The sequence below is a fragment of the Tachyglossus aculeatus genome, chromosome 1 (assembly GCF_015852505.1).
Source record: "Tachyglossus aculeatus isolate mTacAcu1 chromosome 1, mTacAcu1.pri, whole genome shotgun sequence".
Classification (NCBI taxonomy): Eukaryota; Metazoa; Chordata; class Mammalia; order Monotremata; family Tachyglossidae; genus Tachyglossus; species Tachyglossus aculeatus.
The window spans coordinates 10,570,782-10,595,365 of NC_052066.1; the positions used below are offsets into that span (position 1 = coordinate 10,570,782).

General features: G+C 49.3%; 1 protein-coding gene across 1 annotated transcript in view; it reads right to left on the bottom strand.

Annotated features, from left to right (window-relative positions):
- Nucleotides 1-24,584, bottom strand: part of ARPC2 (actin related protein 2/3 complex subunit 2) — a 76,222-nt gene that overhangs the window by 30,001 nt on the left and 21,637 nt on the right. Inside the window, exons 3-4 of the mRNA XM_038743717.1 lie at nt 17,903-18,015; nt 6,722-6,767 (exon numbers count right to left, since the gene is read on the bottom strand). Coding sequence (XP_038599645.1) covers nt 6,722-6,767; nt 17,903-18,015 — 159 coding nt within the window. The remainder of the gene's footprint in view (nt 1-6,721; nt 6,768-17,902; nt 18,016-24,584) is intronic.

A 24,584-nucleotide genomic window follows, 5' to 3' on the forward strand; every position in this document is an offset into this window, starting at 1 on the left:
CAAGCGCTTGGTCCAGTGCTCTGCGCACGGTAAGCGCCCAATAAAGACGATGGAATGGATGACTGAATGAAGAGGGGAGGAGGGAGAAGAGATAGGAGTTGAGAGGAAGGGAAGAAAGGAGGAAGAGGAGGAGGGGAGGAGGAGAGGAGGAGGAAGGAGAAGAGCGAGGAGGAAGAGGAGAGAGAAAGGGGGAGGAGGAAGAGAAGAGGGGAGAAGGAAGAGGAGGAGGAGGAGGAAGAGAAGAGAGGAGGAGGAGGAGGAAGAAGAGGAGGAGGAGAGAGGAGAGAAGATGGGGTAGGGGGGAAGCGGATGATTCCTATGCCCTGGAGATGTCTGGTCTTAGAGACCCAGGGGAAGGGAGGAACCATCGCACTCATGTGTGTACCAGCAATTTCTTTCTTTCAATTAACGTCTGTCTCCCCCTCTAGACTGTAAGCTCCCTGTGGGCAGGGAATATGTGTCTGATTGCTGTGCTGTACTCTCACAAGTGCTTAGTACAGTGCTCTGTACCCAGTAGGTGTTCCATAAATAACAGAAATAACAATGGTGGCATTTGGTAAGTGCTTACTATTTGCCGGCCACTATTCTAAGCACTGGGGTGGATCCAGGCAAATCAGGTTGGCCGCAGTCCCTGTCCCACATGCGGCTCACTGTCTTCATCCCCGTTTCACAGATGAGGAGACTGAGGCGCGGAGAATCAATCAATCAATCAATCGTATTTATTGAGCGCTTACTGTGTGCAGAGCACTGTACTAAGCGCTTGGGAAGTACAAGTTGGCAACGTATAGAGACAGTCCCTACCCAACAGTGGGCTCACAGTCTTAAAGGGGGAGACAGAGAACAAAACCAAACATACTAACGAAATAAAATAAATAGAATAGATATGTACAAGTAAAATAAATAGAGTAATAAATATGTACAAACATACATACAGGTGCTGTGGGGAAGAGAAGGAGGTAAGATGAGGGGGATGGAGGGGGGACGGGGGGGGAGAGGAAGGAATATATATATATGTATATATTCCTGTATATATGTATATATATATACATAGGAATATATATATATATTCCTGTATATATGTATATATGGTTGTACATATTTATTACTCTATTTATTTATTTATTTTACTTGTACATATCTATCCTATTTATTTTATTTTGTTGGTATGTTTGGCTTTGTTCTCTGTCTCCCCCTTTTAGACTGTGAGCCCACTGTTGGGGAGGGACTGTCTCCATATGTTGCCAATTTGTACTTCCCAAGCGCTTAGTACAGTGCTCTGCACATAGTAAGCGCTCAATAAATACGATTGATGATGATGAAGGAAGGGGCTCAGTCTGGGAAGGCCTCCTGGAGGAGGTGAGCTCTCAGTAGGGCCTTGAAGGGAGGAAGAGAGCGAGCTTGGCGGATGGGCAGAGGGAGGGCATTCCAGGCCCGGGGGATGAGAAGTGATTTGCCCAAGGTCTCCTAGCAGATCGGCGGCAGAGCCGGGATTCGAACCCAGGTCCTCCTGACTCCCGGGCCTGCCTTCCCACTAGGCCACCCTGCTTCACCCGTCTTCCTGATGTTGCTAAGGCTGGAAACAGTGGAGACGGCCGCAATTCAAAGATGGGCTGCGTCTTCTGAGCTGTGTGCCGGAACAGAACGGTCCCTACGTGATGAACCGACTACTCAATCAATCAATCAATCAATCGTATTTACTGAGCGCTTACTATGTGCAGAGCACTGTACTCGGCATCTCCTCTGCCTGCCTGGGGCAGCCCTGCCCTGCCCCTCACGAGCCATTCGGGGAAGCCCCCCAAATCCCATCCACTGCTGGCGGGAACACCCGATTTTTAAGAGAAGCAGCGTGGCTCCGTGGAAAGAGCCCGGGCTTGGGAGTCAGAGGTCGTGGGTTCTAATCCCGGCTCCGCCACTTATCATCTGTGTGACTCAGGGCAAGTCACTTCACTTCTCCGGGCCCCAGTTACCTCATCTGAAAAATGGGGATGAAGACTGTGAGCCCCACGTGCGACAACCTGATTCTTTAGAGAAGCAGCGTGGCTCAGTGGAAAGAGCACGGGCTTTGGAGTCAGAGGTTATGGGTTCAAATCCCGGCTCTGCCGATTAATAATAATGATAATGATAATGATAATAATAATAATAATAATAATAATTGGCATTTGTTAAGCGCTTACTATGTGCAAAGCACTGTTCTAAGCACTGGGGAGGATACAGGGTGATCAGGTTGCCCCACATGGGGCTCAATGTCTTCATCCCCATTTTACAGATGAGGTAACTGAGGCTCAGAGAAGTGAAGTGACTTGCCCAAGATCACACAGCAGACATGTAGCGGAGCCGGGATTCAAACCCACGACCTCTGACTCCAAAGCCCGGGCTCTTTCCACTGAGCCACGCTGCTTCAGCTGTGTGACTTTGGGCAAGTCACTTCACTTCTCTTTGCCTCAGTTACTTCACCTGTAAAATGGGGATGAAGACTGTGAGCCCCCCGTGGGACAACCTGATCACCTTGTAACCTCCCCAGCGCTTAGAACAGTGCTTTGCACATAGTTAAGCACTTAATAAATGCCATCATTAAGGAAGCAGCGTGGCTTAGTGGAAGGCGTCCAGGCTTGGGAGCCAAAGGTCATGGGTTCTAATCCCGGCTCCACCACTTGTCAGCTGTGTGACTTTGGGCAAGTCATTTAATTTCTCTGGGCCTCAGTTACCTCACCTGTAAAATGGGGATTAAGACTGTGAGCCCCACGTGGAACAACCTGATCACCTTGTATCCCCCTCCAGTGCTTAGCACATAGTAAGTGCTTAACAAATGCCATTATTATTAGTATTATGATTATTTTAAGGAAGCAGCATGGCTTAGTGGAAAGAGCCCGGGCTTGGGAGTCAGAGGCTCTGGGTTCTAATCCCGGTTCTGACATTGGCAAGCTGTGCGACCTCGGGCAAGTCACTTTTCTCTGTGCCTCAGTTACCTCATCTGTAAAATGGGGATTGAGACTGAGCCCCACATGGGACAACCTGATTACCTTGTCTTTACCCCTTGTATTGGCAGATAGGAAGCGCTTAACAAATACCATTATTATTAGCGTTATTTCTGGAGGAGCAGTGTGGCCTAGCGGATAGCGCCTGAGTCTGGGAGTCAGAAGTCATGCGTTCGAATCCCGGCTCCACCACCTGTCTGTTGTGTGACCTTGGCCAAATCACTTCACTTCTCTGGGCCTCAGTTATCTCACCTGCAAAATGGGGATCGAGACCGTGAGCCCCACGTGGGACAGGGACTGTGTCCAACCCGATTTGCTTGGATCCACCCCAGCGCTTAGTACAGGGCCTGGCACACAGTAAGCGCTTAGCAAATACTGTAACTCTTATTATTATTACTATAATAATCTTGTCGCCCTCCTGCAGTCACCGAAAAATCAATCAATCAATCAATCAATCGTATTTATTGAGCACTTACTGTGTGCAGAGCACTGTACTAAGCGCTTGGGAAGTACAAGTTGGCAACATATAGAGACAGTCCCTACCCAACAGTGGGCTCAAAATCCATAAAGACTTGATCATCACCCCACCCCAGTGAGCCCCTGGTAATAATAATAATAATAATGATGGTATTTAAGTGCTTACTATGTGCAAAGCACTGTTCTAAGCGCCGGGGAGGTTACAAGGTGATCAGGTTGCCCCACGTGGGGCTCACAGTCTTAATCCCCATTTGACAGATGAGGGAACTGAGGCCCAGAGAAGTGAAGTGACTTGCCCAAAGTCACACAGCTGACAATTGGCGGAGTAGGGATTTGAACCCGTGACCTCTGACTCCAAAGCCCGAGCTCTTCCCACTGAGCCACACTGCTTCTCTTAGCCACTGGAGGCCAAAGGGGTGGAGCTGAAAGGCGACCCAGGGTGGCCTTGGGCGAATCACTTCACTACCTCCTCAGTTTCTTCATCTGAAAAATGGGGAATGATACCTTTTCTCCCTCCCCCTTTATAATACTACTGATATACTACTTTATAATACTACTTTCTAGACTGTGAGACCACTGTTGGGTAGCGACCGTCTCTATATTTTGCCAACTTGTACTTCCCAAGCGCTTAGTACAGTGCTCTGCACACAGTAATAAATACGACTGACTGATTGATTGATGGGTATTTGTTAAGCTCACATTACGTGTTAAGCACTGTTCTAAGCGTTGGGGTAGATACAAACTAATCAGGTTGGATGCAGTCCTTGTCCCAAGTGGGGCTCACAGTCTTCATCCCCATTTTACAGATGAGTTAACTGAGGCTCAGAGAAGGGAAGTGACTTGCCCAAGGTCATACAGCAGACAAATGGCAGAGCTGGGATTAGAAGCCAGGTCCTTTTGGACCCCAGGCCTGGGCTCTACCCACTAGACCATGTTGCTTCTCTAATAATAATAATAAAAATAATAATGATTGGTTTTTGTTATGTGCTTACTATAATAATAATAATAATAATGGCATTTATTAAGCGCTTACTATGTGCACAGCACTGTTCTAAGCGCTGGGGAGGTTACAAGGAGATCAGGTTGTCCCACGTGGGGCTGACAGTCTTAATCCCCATTTTACAGATGAGGGAACTGAGGCTCAGAGAAGTTAAGCGACTTGCCCAAGGCCACACAGCAGACGTGTGGCGGAGCCGGGATTCGAACCCATGACCTCTGACTCCAAAGCCCGGGCTCTTCTCCACTGAGCCACGCTGCTCCTCTGCTTACTATGCGCCAAGCACTGTTCTCAGCGCTGGACTGTGAGCTTCATGTGGGCCAGGGACTGGGTCCAAACTGATTAGCTGGTATCAATTCCAGCGCTTAGTTCAGTGCTGGCACCTAGTAAGCGCCTAACAAATACCATGATGATTCTCCCGTAGACTGTAAGTTTTTTTTTTTTTTTTTGGCATTTGTTAAGTGCTTACTATATGCCAAGCACTGTTCTAAGCGCTGAGGGAGAGACAAGGTAATCGTGTCTATCAACTCTACCGTATTGTGCTCTTCCAAATGCTTAGTACAGTACTCCGCACACGGCAAGCGCTCAATAAATAGCACTGATTGATTATGGTGGTGGTGGTGGTGTGGGGAGGGGGGCAGTGTGGGCTAGTGGCTAGAGGCCAGGCCTGGGAGTCTAAGGGACCTGGGTTCTAATCCCGGTTCCGCCGCATGTCTGCTGTGAGACCTTGGCCAAGTCACTTCACTTCTCTGGGCCACAGTTGCCTTATCTTTAAAAATGGGGACTGACTGTGAGCCCTGTGTGGGACAGGGATTGTGCCCAATCTAATTAGCTTGTATCTTCCCCAGCGCTTAGTACAGTGCCTGGCACAGCGTAAGCCCTTAACGAACACCACTTAAAACCTGGTTCCCTAGGCTGCCCACCCCGGGGGGCCTCTGGGAGGAAAATGCCTAACTCGGACTCGATAGTCCCTGCCCAGACTCACAGCCCTGTGCAGGGCAGAAAGCCTTGGGGAAGAAGGCTGAGGTGCCTTGGTCTAGAGGTGATGGGCAGGGGGCAGGTGGAGGAGGAGGAAGAGCAGGAGGAGGGAGAGGAGGAAGAGGAGGAAGGGAGGGAGAGGAGGGAGAGGAGGAGGAGGAAGGAGGAGGAGGGAGAGGAGGAGGAGGAGGAAGGGGGAGGAAGAGAAGCAGGAGGAGGAGGAGGGAGAGGAGGAAAATCCAACCTCAAAAATCTCCAGTGGCTGCCTGTCAACCTACGAATCAAGCAAAAACTCCTCACTCTCAGCTTCAAGGCTGTCCACCCCCTCACCCCCTCCTCCGTCACCTCCCTTCTCTCCTTCTAAATCGCAGCCCGCACCCTCCGCTCCTCTGCCACTAACCTCCTCACTGTACCTCATTCTCATCTGTCCCGCCATCGACCCCCGGCCCACGTCCTTCCCCTGGCCCGGAATGCCCTCCCACCACACATCCGCCACGCTAGCTCTCTTCCTCCCTTCAAAGCCCTACTGAGAGCTCACTTCCTCCAAGAGGTCTTCCCACACTAAGTCCCCTTCTTCCTCTCCTCCTTCCCCTCCCCACAGCACCTGTATATATATTTGTACAGATTTATTACTCGATTTATTTTACTTGTACATATTTACTATTCTATTGATTTTGTTAATGATGTGCATAGAGCTTTAATTCTATGTATTCTGACGGTTTTGACACCTGTCTATTTGTTTTGTGGTCTGTCTCCCCCCCCAGACTGTGAGCCCGCTGTTGGGTAGGGACCGTCTCTATATGTTGCTGCCTTGCACTTCCCAAGCTCTTAGTACAGTGCTCTGCACACAGTAAGTGCTCAATAAATATGACTGACTGACTGAATGAGGAAGGGAGGAAGGAGAGGAGGAGGAGGAGGGAAAGGAAGAGGAGGGAGAGGAGGAGAAGCAGGAGGAGGTGGTGGAGGAGGAGGAGGATGAAGCAGCAGGGGCCGAGCATGCCTGTGTCTGGGCTCTTCCCTTCTTCCCTCCCTCCCCACTCCACCCCATCAGCAGGCGGAGGCCCGTCTAGGGAAGAAGAGAAGCTGCACCCGGAAAAATCAATGTTTGCTCAATTGACCCGGAAGGCCATCTGGGCGGCGGCGGCCCGGGGCTGGGGCCAGCCTTTGGACTGGGAGCCTAGGCGACCAACGTTAGCCACCACGGCGGACCTGGAGCCACAGGCCCTACTTGGGTGCGCACACACACACACACCCCCCCCCTACAATCACACTCTCATACACACAATGGGCTCACCTGATTCCGGATTGACCAAGAAGCTCCCGTACACCCTCTTCAGCAACTGGAAACACAAAAGCAGAAAGGCCTGTCGGTCGCGAAGAATTTCTCCCTCAGCCCCCTCTGAGGCCCTGGCTGCTCCCGCCCTCGCTGCCCACAGGCATAATAATAATAATAATAATAATAATGGTATTTGTAAAGTGCTTATTATGTGCCAGGCACTGGACTGAGCGCTGGGGTGGATACACGCAAATCCAGTTGGACAGAATCCCTGTCCCACATGAGGCTCACAGCCTCGACCCCCATTTTATAGATAAGGGAACTGAAGGAGAGAAGTGAAGTGACAGGATCAAGGTCACACAGCAGACAAGTGCGGGGGCTAGGATTCGAACCCATGGCCTTCTGACTCCCAGGCCAGAGCTCTGCAGGGGGGCGAGGAGAAAGAGCCTGGGGGCTTGTGATCAGGGGGCTCTAGTCCTGGTTCCACCCCACCCGCCTGTGTGACCTTGGGCAAGTCACTTCGCTGCTCTGTTTCCTCACCTGGAAAGCAGGGATAAGATCCCTGCTATCTCTCCCTCTTTGATCACGAGCCCGGTGGGGGACGGGGACTGCATCCAATTGGATTATCTCGTATCAATCGGGACATTTTTTGGGTGTGGGAAGGGCACTGCAATAATAATAATAATAATAATAATGATAATCACGGTATTTGTTAAGTGCTTACTACATGCCAGGCACCATACTAAGCACTGTGGCGGATCCAAGCCAATCGGGTCGGACACAGCCCTTGTCCCACGTGGGGCTCGGTCTCCATCCCCATTTTCCAGATGAGGGAACTGAGGCCCAGAAAAGTGAAGTAACTGGCCCAGTGTCACACAGCAGACAAGTGGAGGACCCGGGATTAGAACCCATGACCTTCTGACTCCGTGGTCCGGGCTCTAGCCACTATGCCGTACTGCTTCTCTGTACTACGCGCTTGGGAGAGTACAATACAACAGAATTGGTAGACCCACTCCCTGTCCACAATGAGCTTTTTTTTTTTTTAATGGCATTACTATGTGCAATTATTTACCCCCGAGCTTCTCTATAGCCATCCTTTGCATTGTGAGAAGCCACCACTAATTGTAATGTTCACCCGTGGGTATGTGTGTACCTGAAAAAGGCAGTCGATTGTATTTACTGAGCGCTTACCGTGTGCAGAACACTGTACTAAGCCCTAGGGAGAGTACAGCACAACAATATTGTTGTCTACTTGTTTTGTTGTCTACCTCCCCCTTCTAGACTGTGAGCCCGTTGTTGGGTAGGGACCGTCTCTGTTGCCGAATTGTACTTTCCGAGCTCTCAGGCCAGTGCTCTGCAAGCAGTAAGTGCTCAATAAATACGATTGAATGAATTGAATCAATCAATAAAATGAATAATATAATGAATGAATAAATGAACAATAAACAGACACGTTCCCTGCCCACAGTGAGTGAAGCCAATATGGAACCCACAGCCTCCGCCACGTTGGACACACAAAAATGTCGTCTTTTGTGGTATTGTCATGCTGGATGATGGGAGGGCTGGCGTTGTTTTCTCTCTGGCCCCCTCATCTTTCTTTCCACACGAAGACTTTGATTCGAGAGAGTAGTAATAATCATAACCATCTTGGTACTCGTTTGGTGCTTACTATGGGCCAAGCACTGTTCTAAGAGCTGGGGGAGCTACAAGTTAATCATTCATTCATTCCATCGTATTTATTGAGCGCTTACTGTGTGCGGAGCACTGGACTAAGCGCTTGGGAAGTCCAAGTTGGCAACATAAAGAGACGGTCCCTACCCAACAACGGGCTCACAGTCTAGAAGGGGGAGACAGACAACAAAACATGTGGACAGGTGTCAAGTTACCAGAATAAATAATCCCTTTCATTCATTCATTCAATCATATTTATTGAGCGCTTCCTGTGTGCAGAGCACTGTACTAAGCGCTTGGGAAGTACAAATTGGCAACATAGAGACGGTCCCTACCCAACAGTGGGCTCACAGTCTAGAAGGGGGAGACAGACAACAAAACAAAACATATTAACAAAATAAAATAGAATAAATATGTACAAGTAAAATAAAGAGTAATAAATATGTACAAACATATATACATATATACAGGTACATATGTCCCTTATAGGGGACATAATCCCTTGTCCCCCATGGGCCTCAGACTCTTAATCCCCATTTTCCAGATGAGGGAACTGTGGCCCAGAGAAGTGAATTCTATTGCTCTAATTCTATTTATACCTTTAATTCTATTTATAGCTTTAATTAAATTTGTTCTGATGATTTTGACACCTGACTACATGTTTTGTTTCGTTGTCTGTCTCCCCCTCCTAGACTGTGAGCCTGTTGTTGGGTAGGGACCGTCTCTACATGTTGCCGACTTGTACTTCCCAAGCGCTTAGTCCAGTGCTCTGCACACAGTAAGTGCTCGATAAATACGAATGAATGAATGAATGAATGTGAAGTGACTGGCCCAGGGTCACTTGGCAGACAAATGGCAGAGTTGGGATTAGAACCCAGGCCCGGGCTCTACTCACTACAGTGTGGCTCGGTGGAAAGAGCACGGGCTTGGGAGTCAGAAGTCATGGATTCTAATCCCGGCTCCCACACTTCTGCTTTGTGACCTTGGGCAAGTCACTTCACTTCTCAGCCTCAGTGACCTCATCCGTAAAATGGGGATTATTATTATTAATAATAATTAATAATAGTATTTGTTATGTGCTCACTATGTGCAGAACACTGTTCTAAGCACTGGGGGGGGGTACAAGGTGATCAGTTGTCCCATGTGGGGCTCACAGTCTTAATCCCCATTTTACAGACGGGGTAACCGGCACAGAGAAGTTAAGTGGCTTGCCCAAAGTCACACAGCAGACAAGTGGTGGGGCGGGATTGGAACCCAGGACCTGACTCCCAAACCTGTGTTCTTGGCTGTGAGCCCCACGTGGGACAACGTGACCACCTTGTATCCTCCCCTGCGCTTAGAACAGTGCTTTGCACATAGTAAGCACTTAACCAATGCCATGATGATGATGATGGTGATGATGATTCTAGGCCTTACTGCTTGTCCTTGGGAGGCCCCCCTGGAGGCGGCAGCGCGTGCGCGCGCGGAGCTGGTCCGTCCTCCGCCGTGGTCTCCCAGCATCCGGTCGGGATGCAGCCCTGCCTGACTCTGGTTTTACCTCATCCACAAAACCTTCACTGTGCCCGCCCAGCTCCCTCCAGGAAGCCTGCCCTGATTGATCTCTCAGCCCCCCGGGGTTCCCTCTCCATGTCAGACAGACCGCAGCTCTCCCCGCCTTCCAGCCCTCCTCAAAGCCTACCTCCTCTGGGGAGCCTGCCCTGACTGATCTCCTAGCACCCAGGGGGTTCATACTAAAGTCAGGCAGATCGCAGCTCTCCCCACTTTCCAAGGCCCCTCGAAGCCCACCTCCTCCGGGAAGTCTTCCCCGGTTAATCTCCTAGCACCCAGAGCGTCCCACCCGAGCTCAGACCGCAGCTCTCCCCGCCTTCCAGCCCTCCTCAAAGCCCACCTTCTCCAGGAAGACTTCCCTGCTTGATTTCCTGATTCTTTTAGACTGTGAGCCCACTGTTGGGTAGGGACTGTCTCTATATGTTGCCAATTTGTACTTCCCAAGCGCTTAGTCCAGTGCTCTGCACACAGTAAGCGCTCAATAAATACGATTGATGATGATGATGATGATTTCCCAGTCCCCAGCGCAACCCACCCCAAGGCAGACAGACCGCAGGTCTCCCCGCCTTCCAACCCTCCTTAAAGCCCACCCCTCCAGGAAGCCTTCCCTGATTTACTGCCCATCACCCAGAGCATCCCACCCCACTTCAGACAGACGGCAGCTCTCCCCACCTTTGAGCCCTCCTCCTCCAGGAAGCCTTCCCTGATTTACCTCCCGGCACCCAGAGCCTCCCACCTCCCATCAGCCGGACCGCAGCTCGCCCCGCCTTCCGGCCCTCCTCAAAGCCCACCCCCTCCAAGAAGCCTTCCCCGACTGACCTCCCAGCTCCCGTCAAACTGAGAGCGGCTTTCCTCACCTCCGCAGCCCTCCTCAAAGCCCACCCCTCCGGGAAGCCTTCCCTGATTGATCTCCCAGCACCCAGAGCATCCCACCGCACATCAGGCCGACCGCGGCTCTCCCCACCCTCCAGCCCCAGTCGAATTCCACCTCCTCCAGGAAGGCTTCCCTAGAGGCTGTCGGGGTTTCCCACCGCCGTTCGTTCTCCCCTCCGCCCCCCGGTATCCCGCCCGGAGGAGCGATGTTCCGGTGAGGAGACGGCTTCCCACCTCCCCCGCCCTACCTCCTTCCCCTCCCCACAGCACCTGTATATATGTTTGTACAGATTTATTACTCTATTTTACTTGTTCATATCTACTCTTCTATTTATTTTGTCAATGATATGCATTTAGCTTTAATTCTATTTGTTCTGACGACTTGACACCTGTCTACATGTTTTGTTTTGTTGTCCGTCTCCCCCTTCTAGGCTGTGAGCCCGTTGCTGGGTAGGGACCGTCTCTATTTGTTGCCGACTTGGCCTTCCCAAGCGCTTAGTCCAGTGCTCTGCACACAATAAGCACTCAATAAACATGACTGACTGAATGAATGAATGTGGTAATAACGTTTGATGCCACCAACAGCTAACGCTAACCACGGTTGGGCAAGCGCAAGGGCATTTCACCTTCAAAAGGAAGGGCCCGTGGCGGGGCTTCCTGAGGAACTAGTTCTCTGGTGTCACGGTTCAAGTCACGACACCCCCCCCGACTCCTCCTCCCCAGACCCCTCGTCATCGGGAAGGTTTAGACCCCGTTCTTCATTCAGTCGTATTTATTGCGCGCTTACTGTGTGCAACCGGCGATCGTTTATTGAAGCCTAGTGGACAGAGCCCGGGCATCAGAGGACCTGGATTCTAATCCTGGCTCTGCCGCCTGTCCGACACGTGGCCTTGAGTAGATCAGTTCACTTCTCTGGGCCTCAGCTGCCTCACCTGGAAAATGGGGATTCAATGCCTGTTCTCCCTCCTACTTGCATTCATTTATTCAATCGTATTTACTGAGCGCTCACTGTGTGCAGAGCACTGGACTAAACGCTTGGGAGAGTTCAGTACAGCAATAAACACAGCCATTCCCCACCCATGACGAGCTTAGACCGTGAGCCCCATGTGGGACAGGGACTTTGTCCAACCTGATTAGCTTGTATCCATTCCAATGCTTAGTGCGTGAACACGGTAAGGGCTGAACGAGTACTGTATATTTTTTTAAATGATATTTCTTTTTTTTAATGGCATTTATTAAGCGCTTACTATGTGCAAAGCACTGTTCTAAGCGCCGGGAGGGTTACAAGGTGATCAGGTTGTCCCAAGGGGGGGCTCACAGTCTTAATCCCCATTTTACAGATGAGGGAACTGAGGCCCAGAGAAGTGAAGTGACTTGCCCAAAGTCACAGAGCTGACAAGTGGCGGAGCAAGGATTTGAACCCATGACCTCTCACTCCAAAGCCTGTGCTCTTTCCACTGAGCCACACTGCTTCTTCTTAAGCGCATATTATGTGTTGAGCACTGTACTAAGCACTGGGGTAGACACAAGGTAATCAGGTCAGACACAGTCCCTATCCCCCATGGAGCTCACAGTCTATGTATTGAATCCCTATTTTACAGCTGAGGAAACCGAGGCCCAGAGAAGTGCAGTGACTTGCCATGGTCACACAGCAGGCAACTGGCAAACCTGGGATTAGAGCCCAGGTCCTCTCACTCCTAGGCCTGTGCTCTTTCCACTAGGCCATGCTGCTTCTCATAATTATTATTATTATTCTTCAGGCTCCACATTCAATTATTCAGCTGCCATTTCCCTTTCACTGGAGGAGGACCTGGGTTCAAATCTCAGCTCTGCCACTTGTCAGCTGTGTGACCCTGGGCAAGTCACTTAACTGGGCCTCTGTTCCTCATCTGTAAAATGGGGGAATAACACTGTGAGCTCCAAGTAGGATAGGGACTGTGTCTAACCTGATTATCTTGTATCTATCCCAGTGCTTAGGACAGTGCCTGGCAAATAGTAAGTGCTGAACAAAAGAGGAGGGAGGGAGGGAGGAGAGAGAGGGAGAGACAGAGAGAAAGAGAGACGGAGAGAGGGAGAAAGACAGGACAGAAAAGAGAGACAGAGGACAGGAAGAGAGAGAAAGAGAGGACAGAGAGACAGAGGAGGAGAGAGACAGAAGCAAAGAGAGGAGACAAATAGAGAGAGGAAGAGATAGAGGTAGAGAGAGGAGACAGAGAGAGATAAAGAGACAGAGGGAGAGAGGAGAGACAGAGAGGGGAAGAAGGGCAGAGTGGGAGAGAAAAGGCAGAGAGAGGAGACAGAAATAGAGAGGAAGAGAGACAAAGAGGGAGAGAAGAGACAGGCACAGGAGGAGTCAGAAAAAGACAGAGAGGAGAGAGAAGACAGAGAAACAGAGAAAGATATGGAAAGAGAGAGAAGGCAGGGAGGACAGAGACAAAGTGAGGGAGAAAGCGAGGGAGAAAAGAGAAACAGAGAAGGAAAGAAGAGAGAGAGGAAGAAAGTGAGGGAGAAAGAGAAGCAGAGAGAAAGAGAAAGTGAGGGACAAAAAGAAACAGAGAGGGAGAGAAGAGAGAGAGAGAGAAAGTGAGGGACAAAGAGGAGAAACAGAGGGAGAGAAGGGGCAGAGAGAGAAAGTAAGGGACAAAGAAGAGAAACAGAGAGGGCGAGAAGAGACAGAGGGAGAAAGCAGAGAAACAGAGAGGGAGAGAAGAGACAGAGAGAGAAAATAAGGGACAAAGAAGGGAAACAGAGGGAGAGAAGAGGTGGAGAGAGAGAAAGTAAGGGACAAAGAAGAGAAACAGAGAGGGAGAGAAGAGTGAGGGAGAAAGCAGAGAAGCAGAGAGGGAGAGAAGAGACAGAGAGAGAAAGTAAGGGACAAAGAAGAGAAACAGAGAGAAGAGGCAGAGAGAAAGGGAGAGAGAGAGGGAGAGAGGGAGGGGGAAAGCGAAGGAGGAGACAAGGGGCTTGATCGGCCGAGGCCGGTGGCAGGGCGGCCGCGGTCGGTTGGTGGGTCGGTCAGGCTGAGCTATTTGAAAACTGAGTCAGGAAGTGAGTCAGGCTTCCTGGTCCGGGGCCATGGGGAGCCCAGCCCCAAGCCGGAGCGGCGGCCACGGCGTTGGCCGCTCCCGGAAAGGCCCGTAATTTCTTCCATAAATGGCCCTCCCTCCCTCCCCACAGCTAGACGACTGCGCCGCACAGGACCCGACCTGTGGCTTCACTTCCTCCTCTGTGGCCGGAGGTGGGGGGAGGGCGAGATGCCAATTCTAAAATATTACCAAAAAACACCCCCCGAAACTACTTTCAGAAGCAGCATGGACTGGTGCAGACTCCTGGCCCGGGAGTCTAAAGGATCTGGGTTCTGATTCCAGCTACTGCCGCTTGTCTGTTGTGTTACCTTGGGCAAGTCACTTCACCTCTCTGGGTCTCAGTTCCCTCATCCGGAAAATGGGGATAATAATAACAATAATAATAATGATGATGGCATTTGTTAAGCGCTTACTGTGTGCCAAGCACTGTTCTAAGCGTTGGGGGGACACAAGGTGATCAGGTTGTCCCACGGGGGGCTCACAGTCCTAGGGAAGCAGCGTGGCTCAGTGGAAAGAGCCCGGGCTTTGGAGTCAGAGGTCACGGGTTCAAATCCCGGCTCCACCAATTGTCCGCTGTGTGACTTTGGGCAAGTCACTTAACTTCTCTGGGCCTCAGTTACCTCATCTGTAAAATGGGGATGAAGACTGTGAGCCCCACGTGGGACAACCTGATCACTTTGTGACCTCCCCAGCACTTAGAACAGTGCTTTGCACATTGTAAGCGCTTAATACATGTTACTACTATTATTAATAATAATCCCCATTTTACAGATGAGGGAACTCAGGCTCAGAGAAGTTAGGCGACTTGCCCAAGGTCACACAGTAGATATGTGGCGGAGCTGGGATCAGAACCCATGACCATGACCAAGGATGAAGGCCGGGAGCCCCACGTGGGACAGGGATTGGGTCCAAACTGATTAGCGTTCTATCCAGTGCTTAGTACAGTGCCTGGCACATAGTAAGTGCTTAAAAAATACCATAATTAATATTAGCATCTACCCCAGGGCTTAGAAAAGTGCCTGGCACACAGTAAATGCTTAACAAATACCACTAGCATTATAATTAAAAGTGCTTTACAAATACCACTAGAATTACTGTTATAGTAAGTGGCTAACATACCACACTCAACCCCATCCTTTCTCCTGAACTCAACTTATTTGCTCCCCTATTTCTTTTTCCACCTCTGACGACTAACCCACCTCAATGGCTCACCGGCCTAGCCTGCCTCCTTCGCTCTTACGCTCGAGCCTCAGAGCGCTGCTGGCGGAAATCTACCTATCAGGTCGACCTCATCCACCTCAGATTTATCCTTTCCTGCTTTAATGCTGCCCTCTCCTCTGCTGGGCAAAACTATTTCTCCACTCTTAGTGACACCTGTGCCCAACACCCTCGCCAGTTGTTCCAGATATTTAACTCCCTCCTCAGGCCCCCTGGCCCCCCACATGTGGGACAACCTAATTACCTTGTACCCCACCCCCCCCGAGCCCTTGGAACAATGCTTTGCACATCATAGTAAGCGCTTAACAAATTCCATCATTATTATTATTATTATTCTCCTGGAAACTTTATCCAACCTTGGCTTCACTGACACCGTCCTCTTCTGGTTCTCCTCTCTCTGGCCATTCATTCTCAGTCTCCTTCATGGGCTTCTTCTCTGCCTCCCACCCCCTAACTGTGCGGGTCCCCCAAGGTTCAGGTCTGGGCCCCCTTCTGTTCTCCATCTACACCCGCTCCTGTGGAGAACTCACTCACTCCCATGGCTTCAACTACCACCTCTGTGCCGATGACACCCCAATCTCCAGCCCGAATCTCTCTCCCTCTCTTCAGTCTCGCATTTGCTCCTGCTTTAAAGATGTCTCTTCTTGGATGTCCTCCCATCACCACAAGCCAAACACAGCTGAAACACAACTCCTTATCTTCCCTCCCAAGCCCTGCCTTCCACCTGATTTTCCCATCACTGTAGACGGCACCACCATCCTTCCCGTCTCACAAGATGATAACCTTGGTGTTCTCCTTGACTCCTCTCTCTCATTCAACCCACCTATTCAATCCATCACTAAATCCCGTCGGTTCCACGTTCACACCATCGCTAAACTCCACCCTTTCCTCTCCAACCAAAATCGCTACCGTGTAATCCAATCACTTATCCTCTCCTGCCTGGATTCCTGCATCAGCCTCTTCGTTGACCTCCCGGCCTCCTGTCTCCCCACTCCAGTCCAGACTTCACTCTGTTGCCCGGATCATTTTTCTTCAAAAACGTTTGGGCCATGTTTCTCCGCTGCTCAAGAACCTCCAGGGGTTGCCCATCCACCTCCGCATCCAACAGAAACTCGTCACCATTGGCTTTAAAGCCGTCCATCCCCTCGCCCCCTCCTACCTCACCACTCTCCTACTTCAGCCCAGCTGCACACTTTGCTCCTCTAACACCAACCTTCCCACTGTGGCTCGATCTCGTCTATCTCTCTGCCGACCCCTCGCCTACACCCTGCCTCTGGCCTGGAACGCCCTCCCTCCTTGGATCCGACAGACAATTCCTCTCCCCCCCATTTCAAAGCCTTATTGAAGGCCCATCTCCTCCAAGAAGCCTTCCCTGACTAAGCCCCCCTTCCCTCTTCTTCCACTCCCTTCGGTGACGCCCTGACTTGCTCCCTTTATTCACCCCCCTCAGGCCCACACCACTTATGTACATATCTGTCATTTATTTATGTATATTAATATCTCTCTCCCCCTCTATACTGTAAGCTTGTTGTGGACAGGGAATGTGTCTGTTTATTATTCTATTGTACACTCCCAAGTGCTTAGTACAGTGCCCTGTACACAGTAAGCACTCAATAAATACAATTAATTTATTGATACACCATTATTATTACAGTAAGTGCTTAAAAATACCACTACTATTATTACAGTAAGTGCTTAACAAATACAAGCACAGTGCTCTGCACATAGCAAGTGCTCAATAAATACGATTGATGATGATGATGACAACTATTTGTTAAGTGTCACCCTGATTTGCTCCCTTTATTCACCCACCCCCAACCCCAAGCCACCCAGCACTTATGTACATATTTGCAATTTACTTATGTATATTAATAGCTGTCTCCCCCTCTATACTGCAGGCTCACTGTGGGCAGGGAATGTGCCTGTTTATTGTTATACTGTACTCTCCTATAATAATAATAATAATTGGCTTTTGTTAAGCGCTTACTATGTGCAAAGCACTGTTCTAAGCGCTGGGGAGGATACAGGCTGATCAGGTTGTCCCACGTGGGGCTCACAGTCTTCATCCCCATTTTACAGCTGAGGTAACTGAGGCCCAGAGAAGTTAAGCGACTTGCCCAAGATCACACGGCAGACTTGTGGCGGAGGCGGAATTCAAACCCATGACCTCTGACTCCAAAGCCCGTGCTCTTTCCGCTGAGCCACGCTGCTTCTCTATAGTGCTCAATCAATACAACTGATTTATATACCATTATTATTACAGTAAGTGCTTAAACATATCACTATTATGATAGTAAGTGCTTAACAAATACCGTGATTATCATTATTATTATTACAGCAAATGCTTAACTACCACTATTATTATAGTAAGTGCTTAATGAATATCAGTACTATTATTTTAAGAGCTTAATAAACATTTTAAAAAATGGGGGGGGCGGTGCAAGAAGGAGACAGGCTCAGAGCTGACATCCTTTGCTTTCAGAACCCCTCCAGGGGCATCCTAACTGCTGTTTTGTTTTGTTGTCTGTCTCCCCACTTCTAGACTGTGAGCCCGCTGTTGGGTAGGGATTGTTTCTGTTGCCAAGCCATATTTTCCAAGTGCTTAGTCCAGTGCTCCGCACACAGAAAGCGCTCAATAAATACGACTGACTGACCGACTTGGGGAGGTCACCGGACTCCAGATCAGCCTCCGCGGCCGGCAGCTGGTCGTTCGTGGCCGGAGCGGCCCGGGGGCCAGCCGTAGGGGGACGGGGCAGGCCGTGGGCCTGGATGCTCTCGGGAAACGCGGCGTCTGCTCACTCACCTCATCGGCGCCATGGACCTGCAGCTCCTTGTAGAACTTCAATGAGATGCTCACCATCACTTTCGTCTTGTCCCCGTTGGGGTTGGAGATGTGATACAGGACGCCATCGAAGTCTGCGAGCGGAGCACAGGGAGGGGATGCTTAATTACGGAGAGGCAATTATCGCCTATCTCGCCACCGACCCCTCACCCATGACCTGCCTCTGGGCTGAAATTTCTCCCCACTTTATATCCCAAAGACTTTCCACCTCTTCCAAGAGGCCTTCCCCAACTTAGCCCTTATTTCCTCTTCCCCCTCTTCCTTTGGCATCTCTCTTGCACTTGGATTTGTACCTTTTATTCACCCCGCCCTCAGCCCCGCAGCACTTAAGTCCTTATCTGTAATTTGCTTTATTGTCTGCCTTTCCCCATTAACTGTAAGCTCCTTTTGGATAATCAATCCATCAGCTTGTACTTCCCAAGCGCTTAGTACAGTGCTCTGCACACAGTAAGGGCTCAATAAATATGATTGATTGATTGTATTTACTGAGGGCTTATTATTCATTCATTCATTCAATCGTATTTATTGAGTGCTTACTGTGTGCAGAAGACTGTACTAAGCGCTTGGGAAGTATGAGTTGGCGACATACAGAGACGGTCCCTACCCAACAACGGGCTCACAGTCTAGACTGGGGAGACAGACAACAAAACAAAACATGTGGACAGGTGTCAAGTCATCAGAATAAATAGAATTAAAGCTAAATGCACATTATTAACAAAATAAATAGAATAGTAAATATGTACAAGTAAAATAGAGTAATAAATCTGGACAAATATATATACAGGTGCTGTGGGGAGAGGGAGGAGGAGAGGAAAAAAGGAGGCTCAGTCTGGGAAGGCCTCTTGGAGGAGGTGAGCTCTCAGTAGGGCTTTGAAGGGAGGAAGAGAGCTAGCTTGGCGGATTTGTGCAGCGTGGCTCAGTGGAAAGAGCACAGGCTTTGGAGTCAGTGGTCGTGGGTTCAAATTCTGACTCCGCCAATTGTCAGCTGTGTGACCTTGGGCAAGTCACTTCGCTTCTCTGGGCCTCAGTTACCTCATCTGTAAAATGGGGGTTGATTGTGAGCCCCCCCCGTGGGACAACCCGATCACCTGGTATCCCCCCAGTGCTTAGAACAGTGCTTTGCGCATAGTAAGCGCTTAATAAATGCCATCATTATTATTATTATTATTATTATTATTATGTGTGGAGCACTGCACTAAGCTCTTGGGAAAGTACAATACAAGAGAGTTAGCAGCACATTCCCTGCTCATAAGGGGCTTACAGTCTAGAGGGGGAGACAGGCATTAATATGAATAATATATACAATGTAAAGATATGTACAGGGGTTGGGGGGGGGGGGTGAATGTCAAATGTCCAAGGTCGAACTGCGTGGATGATACGGAAGGGAGAGAGAGAGCTGGGGAAAGGAAGGCTTAACCAGGGTAGGCCTCATTAATTCATTCATTCAATCGTATTTATTGAGCGCTTACTGTGTGCAGAGCACTGTACTAAGTGCTTGGGAAGTACAAGTTGGCAACAAATAGAGACGGTCCCTACCCAACATTCATTCATTCAATCGTATTTATTGAGCGCTTACTGTGTGCAGAGCACTATACTAAGCGCTTGGGAAGTACAAGTTGTCAACAAATAGAGACGGTCCCTACCCAACATTCATTCATTCAATCGTATTTATTGAGCGCTTACTGTACAAACATATATACATACAGCAAACATATATACATACAAGCACTTAGTGGTCGGGACCCTGTGAGTGCTCAATAAATGCCACTGCATCAAAAACCAGTCTCATTACTTATCTCGCCAGCTTCCTGCTGAGCCCAATGCTGGGTAGGGACTGTCTCTATATGTTGCCAATTTGTACTTCCCAAGCGCTTAGTCCAGTGCTCTGCACACAGTAAGCGCTCAATAAATATGATTGATGATGATATAATGGGCGCATTTTTTTATTATTAGCTTCGGTGCCTGTGGCAAGACCCGCTTAATTTCATCTGGGAAGGGACCATGGAGATGTTGTGACCTCAGTTGTACTTTGATGGTGGAGAGGGTGGTGGATATGGAGGGGGAGGGAGTTCCAAGACAGAGGGAGGATACGGGAAAGGGGTTGGGAGCCAGACAGATGGGATTGGGACACAGCGAGTAAGCCAGCGCTAGAGGAGCGGAGCGTGCGGGCTGGGCAGGGGGAGATCAGCAAAGTCAGGTAGGATGGGATGAGCTGATTGAGGGTTTTAAAGCTGACGGTGAGGAGCTTCAGTTCGATGCGGAGGTGGATGGGTAGCCATTGGAGCTTCTTGAGGAGTGGGGAGACGTGAACTGAACGATGCTGTTGATAAATGGATTCATGCAGCAGAGGGAAGAATGGATTGGCGTGGGGACAGACAGGAAGCCAGGAGGCAGACGCAATAGTCAAGGCGGGATAGATAAGTGCTTGGATGAGCGTGGAAGCAGTTTGGATCGAGAGGAAAGGGTGGATTTTAGCAATGTCGCCACGGTAGACCGACGGGATTTGGTGATGAACTGAATATCATCATCATCATCAATCGTATTTATTGAGCGCTTACTATGTGCAGAGCACTGGACTAAGCGCTTGGGAAGTACAAATTGGCAACATATAGAGACAGTCCCTACCCAACAGTGGGCTCACAGTCTAAAAGGGGGAGACAGAGAACAAAACCAAACATACTAACAAAAGAAAATAAATAGAATAGATAGGTACAAGTAAAATAGAGTAATAAATATGTACAAACATATATCCATATATACAGGTGCTGTGGGGAAGGGAAGGAGGTAAGATGGGGGGATGGAGAGGGGGATGAGGGGGAGAGGAAGGAAGGGGCTCAGTCTGGGAAGGCCTCCTGGAGGAGGTGAGCTCTCAGTAGGGCCTTGAATATGTGGGTGGAAGGAGAGAAAGGAGTAGAAGATAACACCAAGGTTATGGGCTTGTGAGGCAGGCAGGATAGTGGCGTTGTCTACAGTGATGGGAAAGACAGGGTGAGGACAGGTGGGAAAATAATTAGTTCAGTTTGGGACACGTTCAATTTGAGGTGTTGGCGGGACCATCACATAGAGATGTCTGGAAGGCAGGAGAAAATGCGAGACTGCAGAGGAGGAGAGAGGTCTGGGCTGGAGAGGGAGATTTGGGTATCACCCCCATAGGGGAGGTAGTTGAAGCCATGGGAGCGAATTAATTCTCCAAGGGACAAGTAATCCACTCTCCTCTCATCTTCTGCTAACCCTCTTGTACTCCCCCAAGTGCTTAGTACAGTGCTTGGTGCAGAGTAACTGCTCAATATGCTTGATTGCTTACATCATCAATGGTGTTTATGGAGCAATTACTATGTATTCATTCATTCATTCAATCGTATTTATTGAGCGCTTACTGTGTGCAGAGCACTGTAAAGATGATGATGATGATGATGATGACGGCATTTATTAAGCACTTACTATGTGCAAAGCACTGTTCTAAGCGCTGGGGAGGTTACAAGGTGATCAGGTTGTCCCACAGTGGGGCTCACAGTCTTCATCCCCATTTTACAGATGAGGTCACTGAGGATCAGAGAAGTTGACTGGCCCAAAGTCACACAGCTGATAATTGGCGGAGGCAGGATTTGAACCCATGACCTCTGACTCCAAAGCCCGTGCTCTTTCCACTGAGCCACGCTGCTTCTCTAATAACGATGGCATTTATTAAGCGCTTACTATGTGCAAGGCACTGTTCTAAGCGCTGGGGAGGTTACAAGGTGATCAGGTTGTCCCAAGTGGGGTTCCCAGTCTTCACCCCCATTTTACAGACGAGGTAACTAAGGCCCAGAGAAGTGAAGTGACTTGCCCAAAGTCACACAGCTGCCAAGTGGCGGAGCCGGGATTTGAACCCATGACCTCTGACTCCAAAGCCCGGGCTCTTTCCACTGAGCCACGATATACATTCATCAGGTTGGACACAGTCCCTGTCCCACACAGGGCTCAGTCTTCATCCCCATTTTACAGATGAGGGAACCGAGGCCAGAAAAGTGAAGTGACTCACCCCAGGTCACAAAGCAGACAAGCAGCAGAGCGGGGATTAGAACCCAGAACCTCTGACTCCCACGCTGGGAGTCCTTCCAACTAGACCACCCTGCTTCTCATGCACTGAACATACAGGTGAAGTTATGGTCTCTGCACAGCCAGCTAAGATTTTAGGAGCAGCGTGGCTCCGTGGAAAGAGCCCGGGCTTTGGAGTCAGAGGTCATGGGTTCAAATCCCGGCTCCACCAACTGTCAGCTGTGTGACTTTGGGCAAGTCACTTCACTTCTCTGAGCCTCAGTTACCTCACCTGTAAAATGGGGATGAAGACTGTGAGCCCCATATGGGACAACCTCATCACCTTGTATCCCCCCCAGCGCTTAGAACAGTGCTTTGCACATAGTAAGCGCTTAACAAATACCATCATTATTATTATTATTCATTCAATTCTATTAAGAGCTTACTGTGTGCAAAGCACTGCACTAAGCGTTGACACATCCCCTGCCCACAGTGAGCTGTCTAGATTTAGAAGGCTTGCATCAAATTTAAAGGAATAAATGAATTTATAAAATTGTTCCAAGACAAATTAGATGGAGAGAGGGGTTCAAAGGTGGGAAGAGGATGTTTGGATGGAATTGATCTGTTACAAGGTACTTTACCAAGACAAGCAATCAGTCAATGCTGGAGAAGCACTGGAAAGAGCCCGGGCTTTGGAGTCAGAGGTCATGGGTTCGAATCTCAGCTCCGCCAACTGTCAGCTGTGTGACTTTGGGCAAGTCACTTCACTTCTCTGCGCCTCAGTTCCCTCATCTGTAAAATGGGGATTAAGACTGGGAGCCCCCAGTGGGACAACCTGATCACCTTGTAACCTCCCCAGCGCTTAGAACAGTGCTTTGCACATAGTAAGCGCTTAATAAATACTATCATTATTATTATTATTATTAAGTGTTTACTGTGCACAGAGCACTGAATTAAAGCGCTTGGGGAAGTACAGCACAACAGTTAGCAGACCTGTTCCCTAAAAGGAGAAGCAATGTGGCCTGGTGTAATAATAATATAATAATAATAATGATGATGATGATATTTGTTAAGCGCTTACTACCTGCCAAGCACTGTTCTAAGTGCTGGGGGAGATACAAGGTCATCAGGTTGGACACAGTCCCTGTCCTACATGGGGCTCACAGTCTTAATCCCCATTTTACAGATGAAGGAACTGAGGCACCGAGAAGTTAGGTGACTTGCCCAAGGTCACACAGCAAAGCACGGGCCTGGGAAGCAGAGGACCTGGGTTCTATTTCGGGCTCCACCGCTCGCCTGCTGTGTGACCTTGGGCAAGTCACTTCGCTTTTCTGGCCCACAGTTTCCTCAAAGGCAAAATAGGGATTCAATCCCTGTTCCCCTTCCCACTGTGAACCCCGTGTTGGACAGAGACTGCGTCCGGCCTGATTAACATGTATCCACTCCAGCACATAGGGCAGTGCTTGACCTTTAGTAAGCGCTTCAATTTTTGTTGTTTTTTTTTAAAAAAAAAGACTTAAAAAAGGAGCTTACGTACTAGAGGGTGAGACACATGAATATATAAATGATGGATACGTACATAAGTGGTATGTACATATGTGCCTAAGTACATAGAGAAGAAGTATGGCTTAGTGGCAAGAGCCCGGTCTTGGGTTCTAATCCCGACTCTGCCACATCAGCTGGGTGACTTTAAGTCACTTAACTTCTCTGAGCCTCAGTTCCCTCATCTGTAAAATGGGGATTAAGACTGTGAACCCAATGTGGGATAACCTCATTACCTCGTATCTACGCCAGTGCTTAGAACCGTGCTTGGCACATAGTAAGCGCTTAACAAATACTATTATTATTATTATTATTATTCATCAATCGTATTTATTGAGCGCTTACTGTGTGCAGAGCACTGTACTAAGCGCTTGGGAAGTACAAGTTGGCAACATATAGAGACAGTCCCTACCCAATAGTGGGCTCACAGTCTAAAAGGGGGAGACAGAGAACAAAACCAAACATACTAACAAAATAAAATAAATAGAATAGATATGTACAAGTAAAATAAATAGAGTAATAAATATGTACAAACATATATACAGGTGCTGTGGGGAAGGGAAGGAGGTAAAATGGGGGGGATGGAGAGGGGGACGAGGGGGAGAGGAAGGAAGGGGCTCAGTCTGGGAAGGCCTCCTGGAGGGAGTAGTGGCATGGGGTTGGGAGTGGGAATGGAGGAAGGGAGCAGAAGGGAGTGGGAGAAGAGGAAAGGAGGGCTTAGTTGGGGAAGGCCTCTGGGAGGAGATGGGATTTTAAAAAGGCTTTGATGGTGGGAAGGGTGGTGGTCTGTCAGATGTAAAGGGGGAGGGGGGCTCCAGGATTGAAATGCTTCGCTGAAGTCGGAAAACCACCCTCACAGTTTGCAGAACAAGTTGGGGCAGCACAGAAGTGAAGTGATTTGCCTAAGGTCACACGACAGACAAGGGGTGGAGCCGGGATTAGAACCCAGGTCCTTCTGACTCAACATAGTAGGAGGAAGCCCCAGGTGAAGCCCCCCTTTTCCTCTGCTCCCCCTCCCCCATCACCCTAATTCCCTTTGTCTACCGCTCTCCACCCCTGCATAGCACTTTTGCATATATGTACA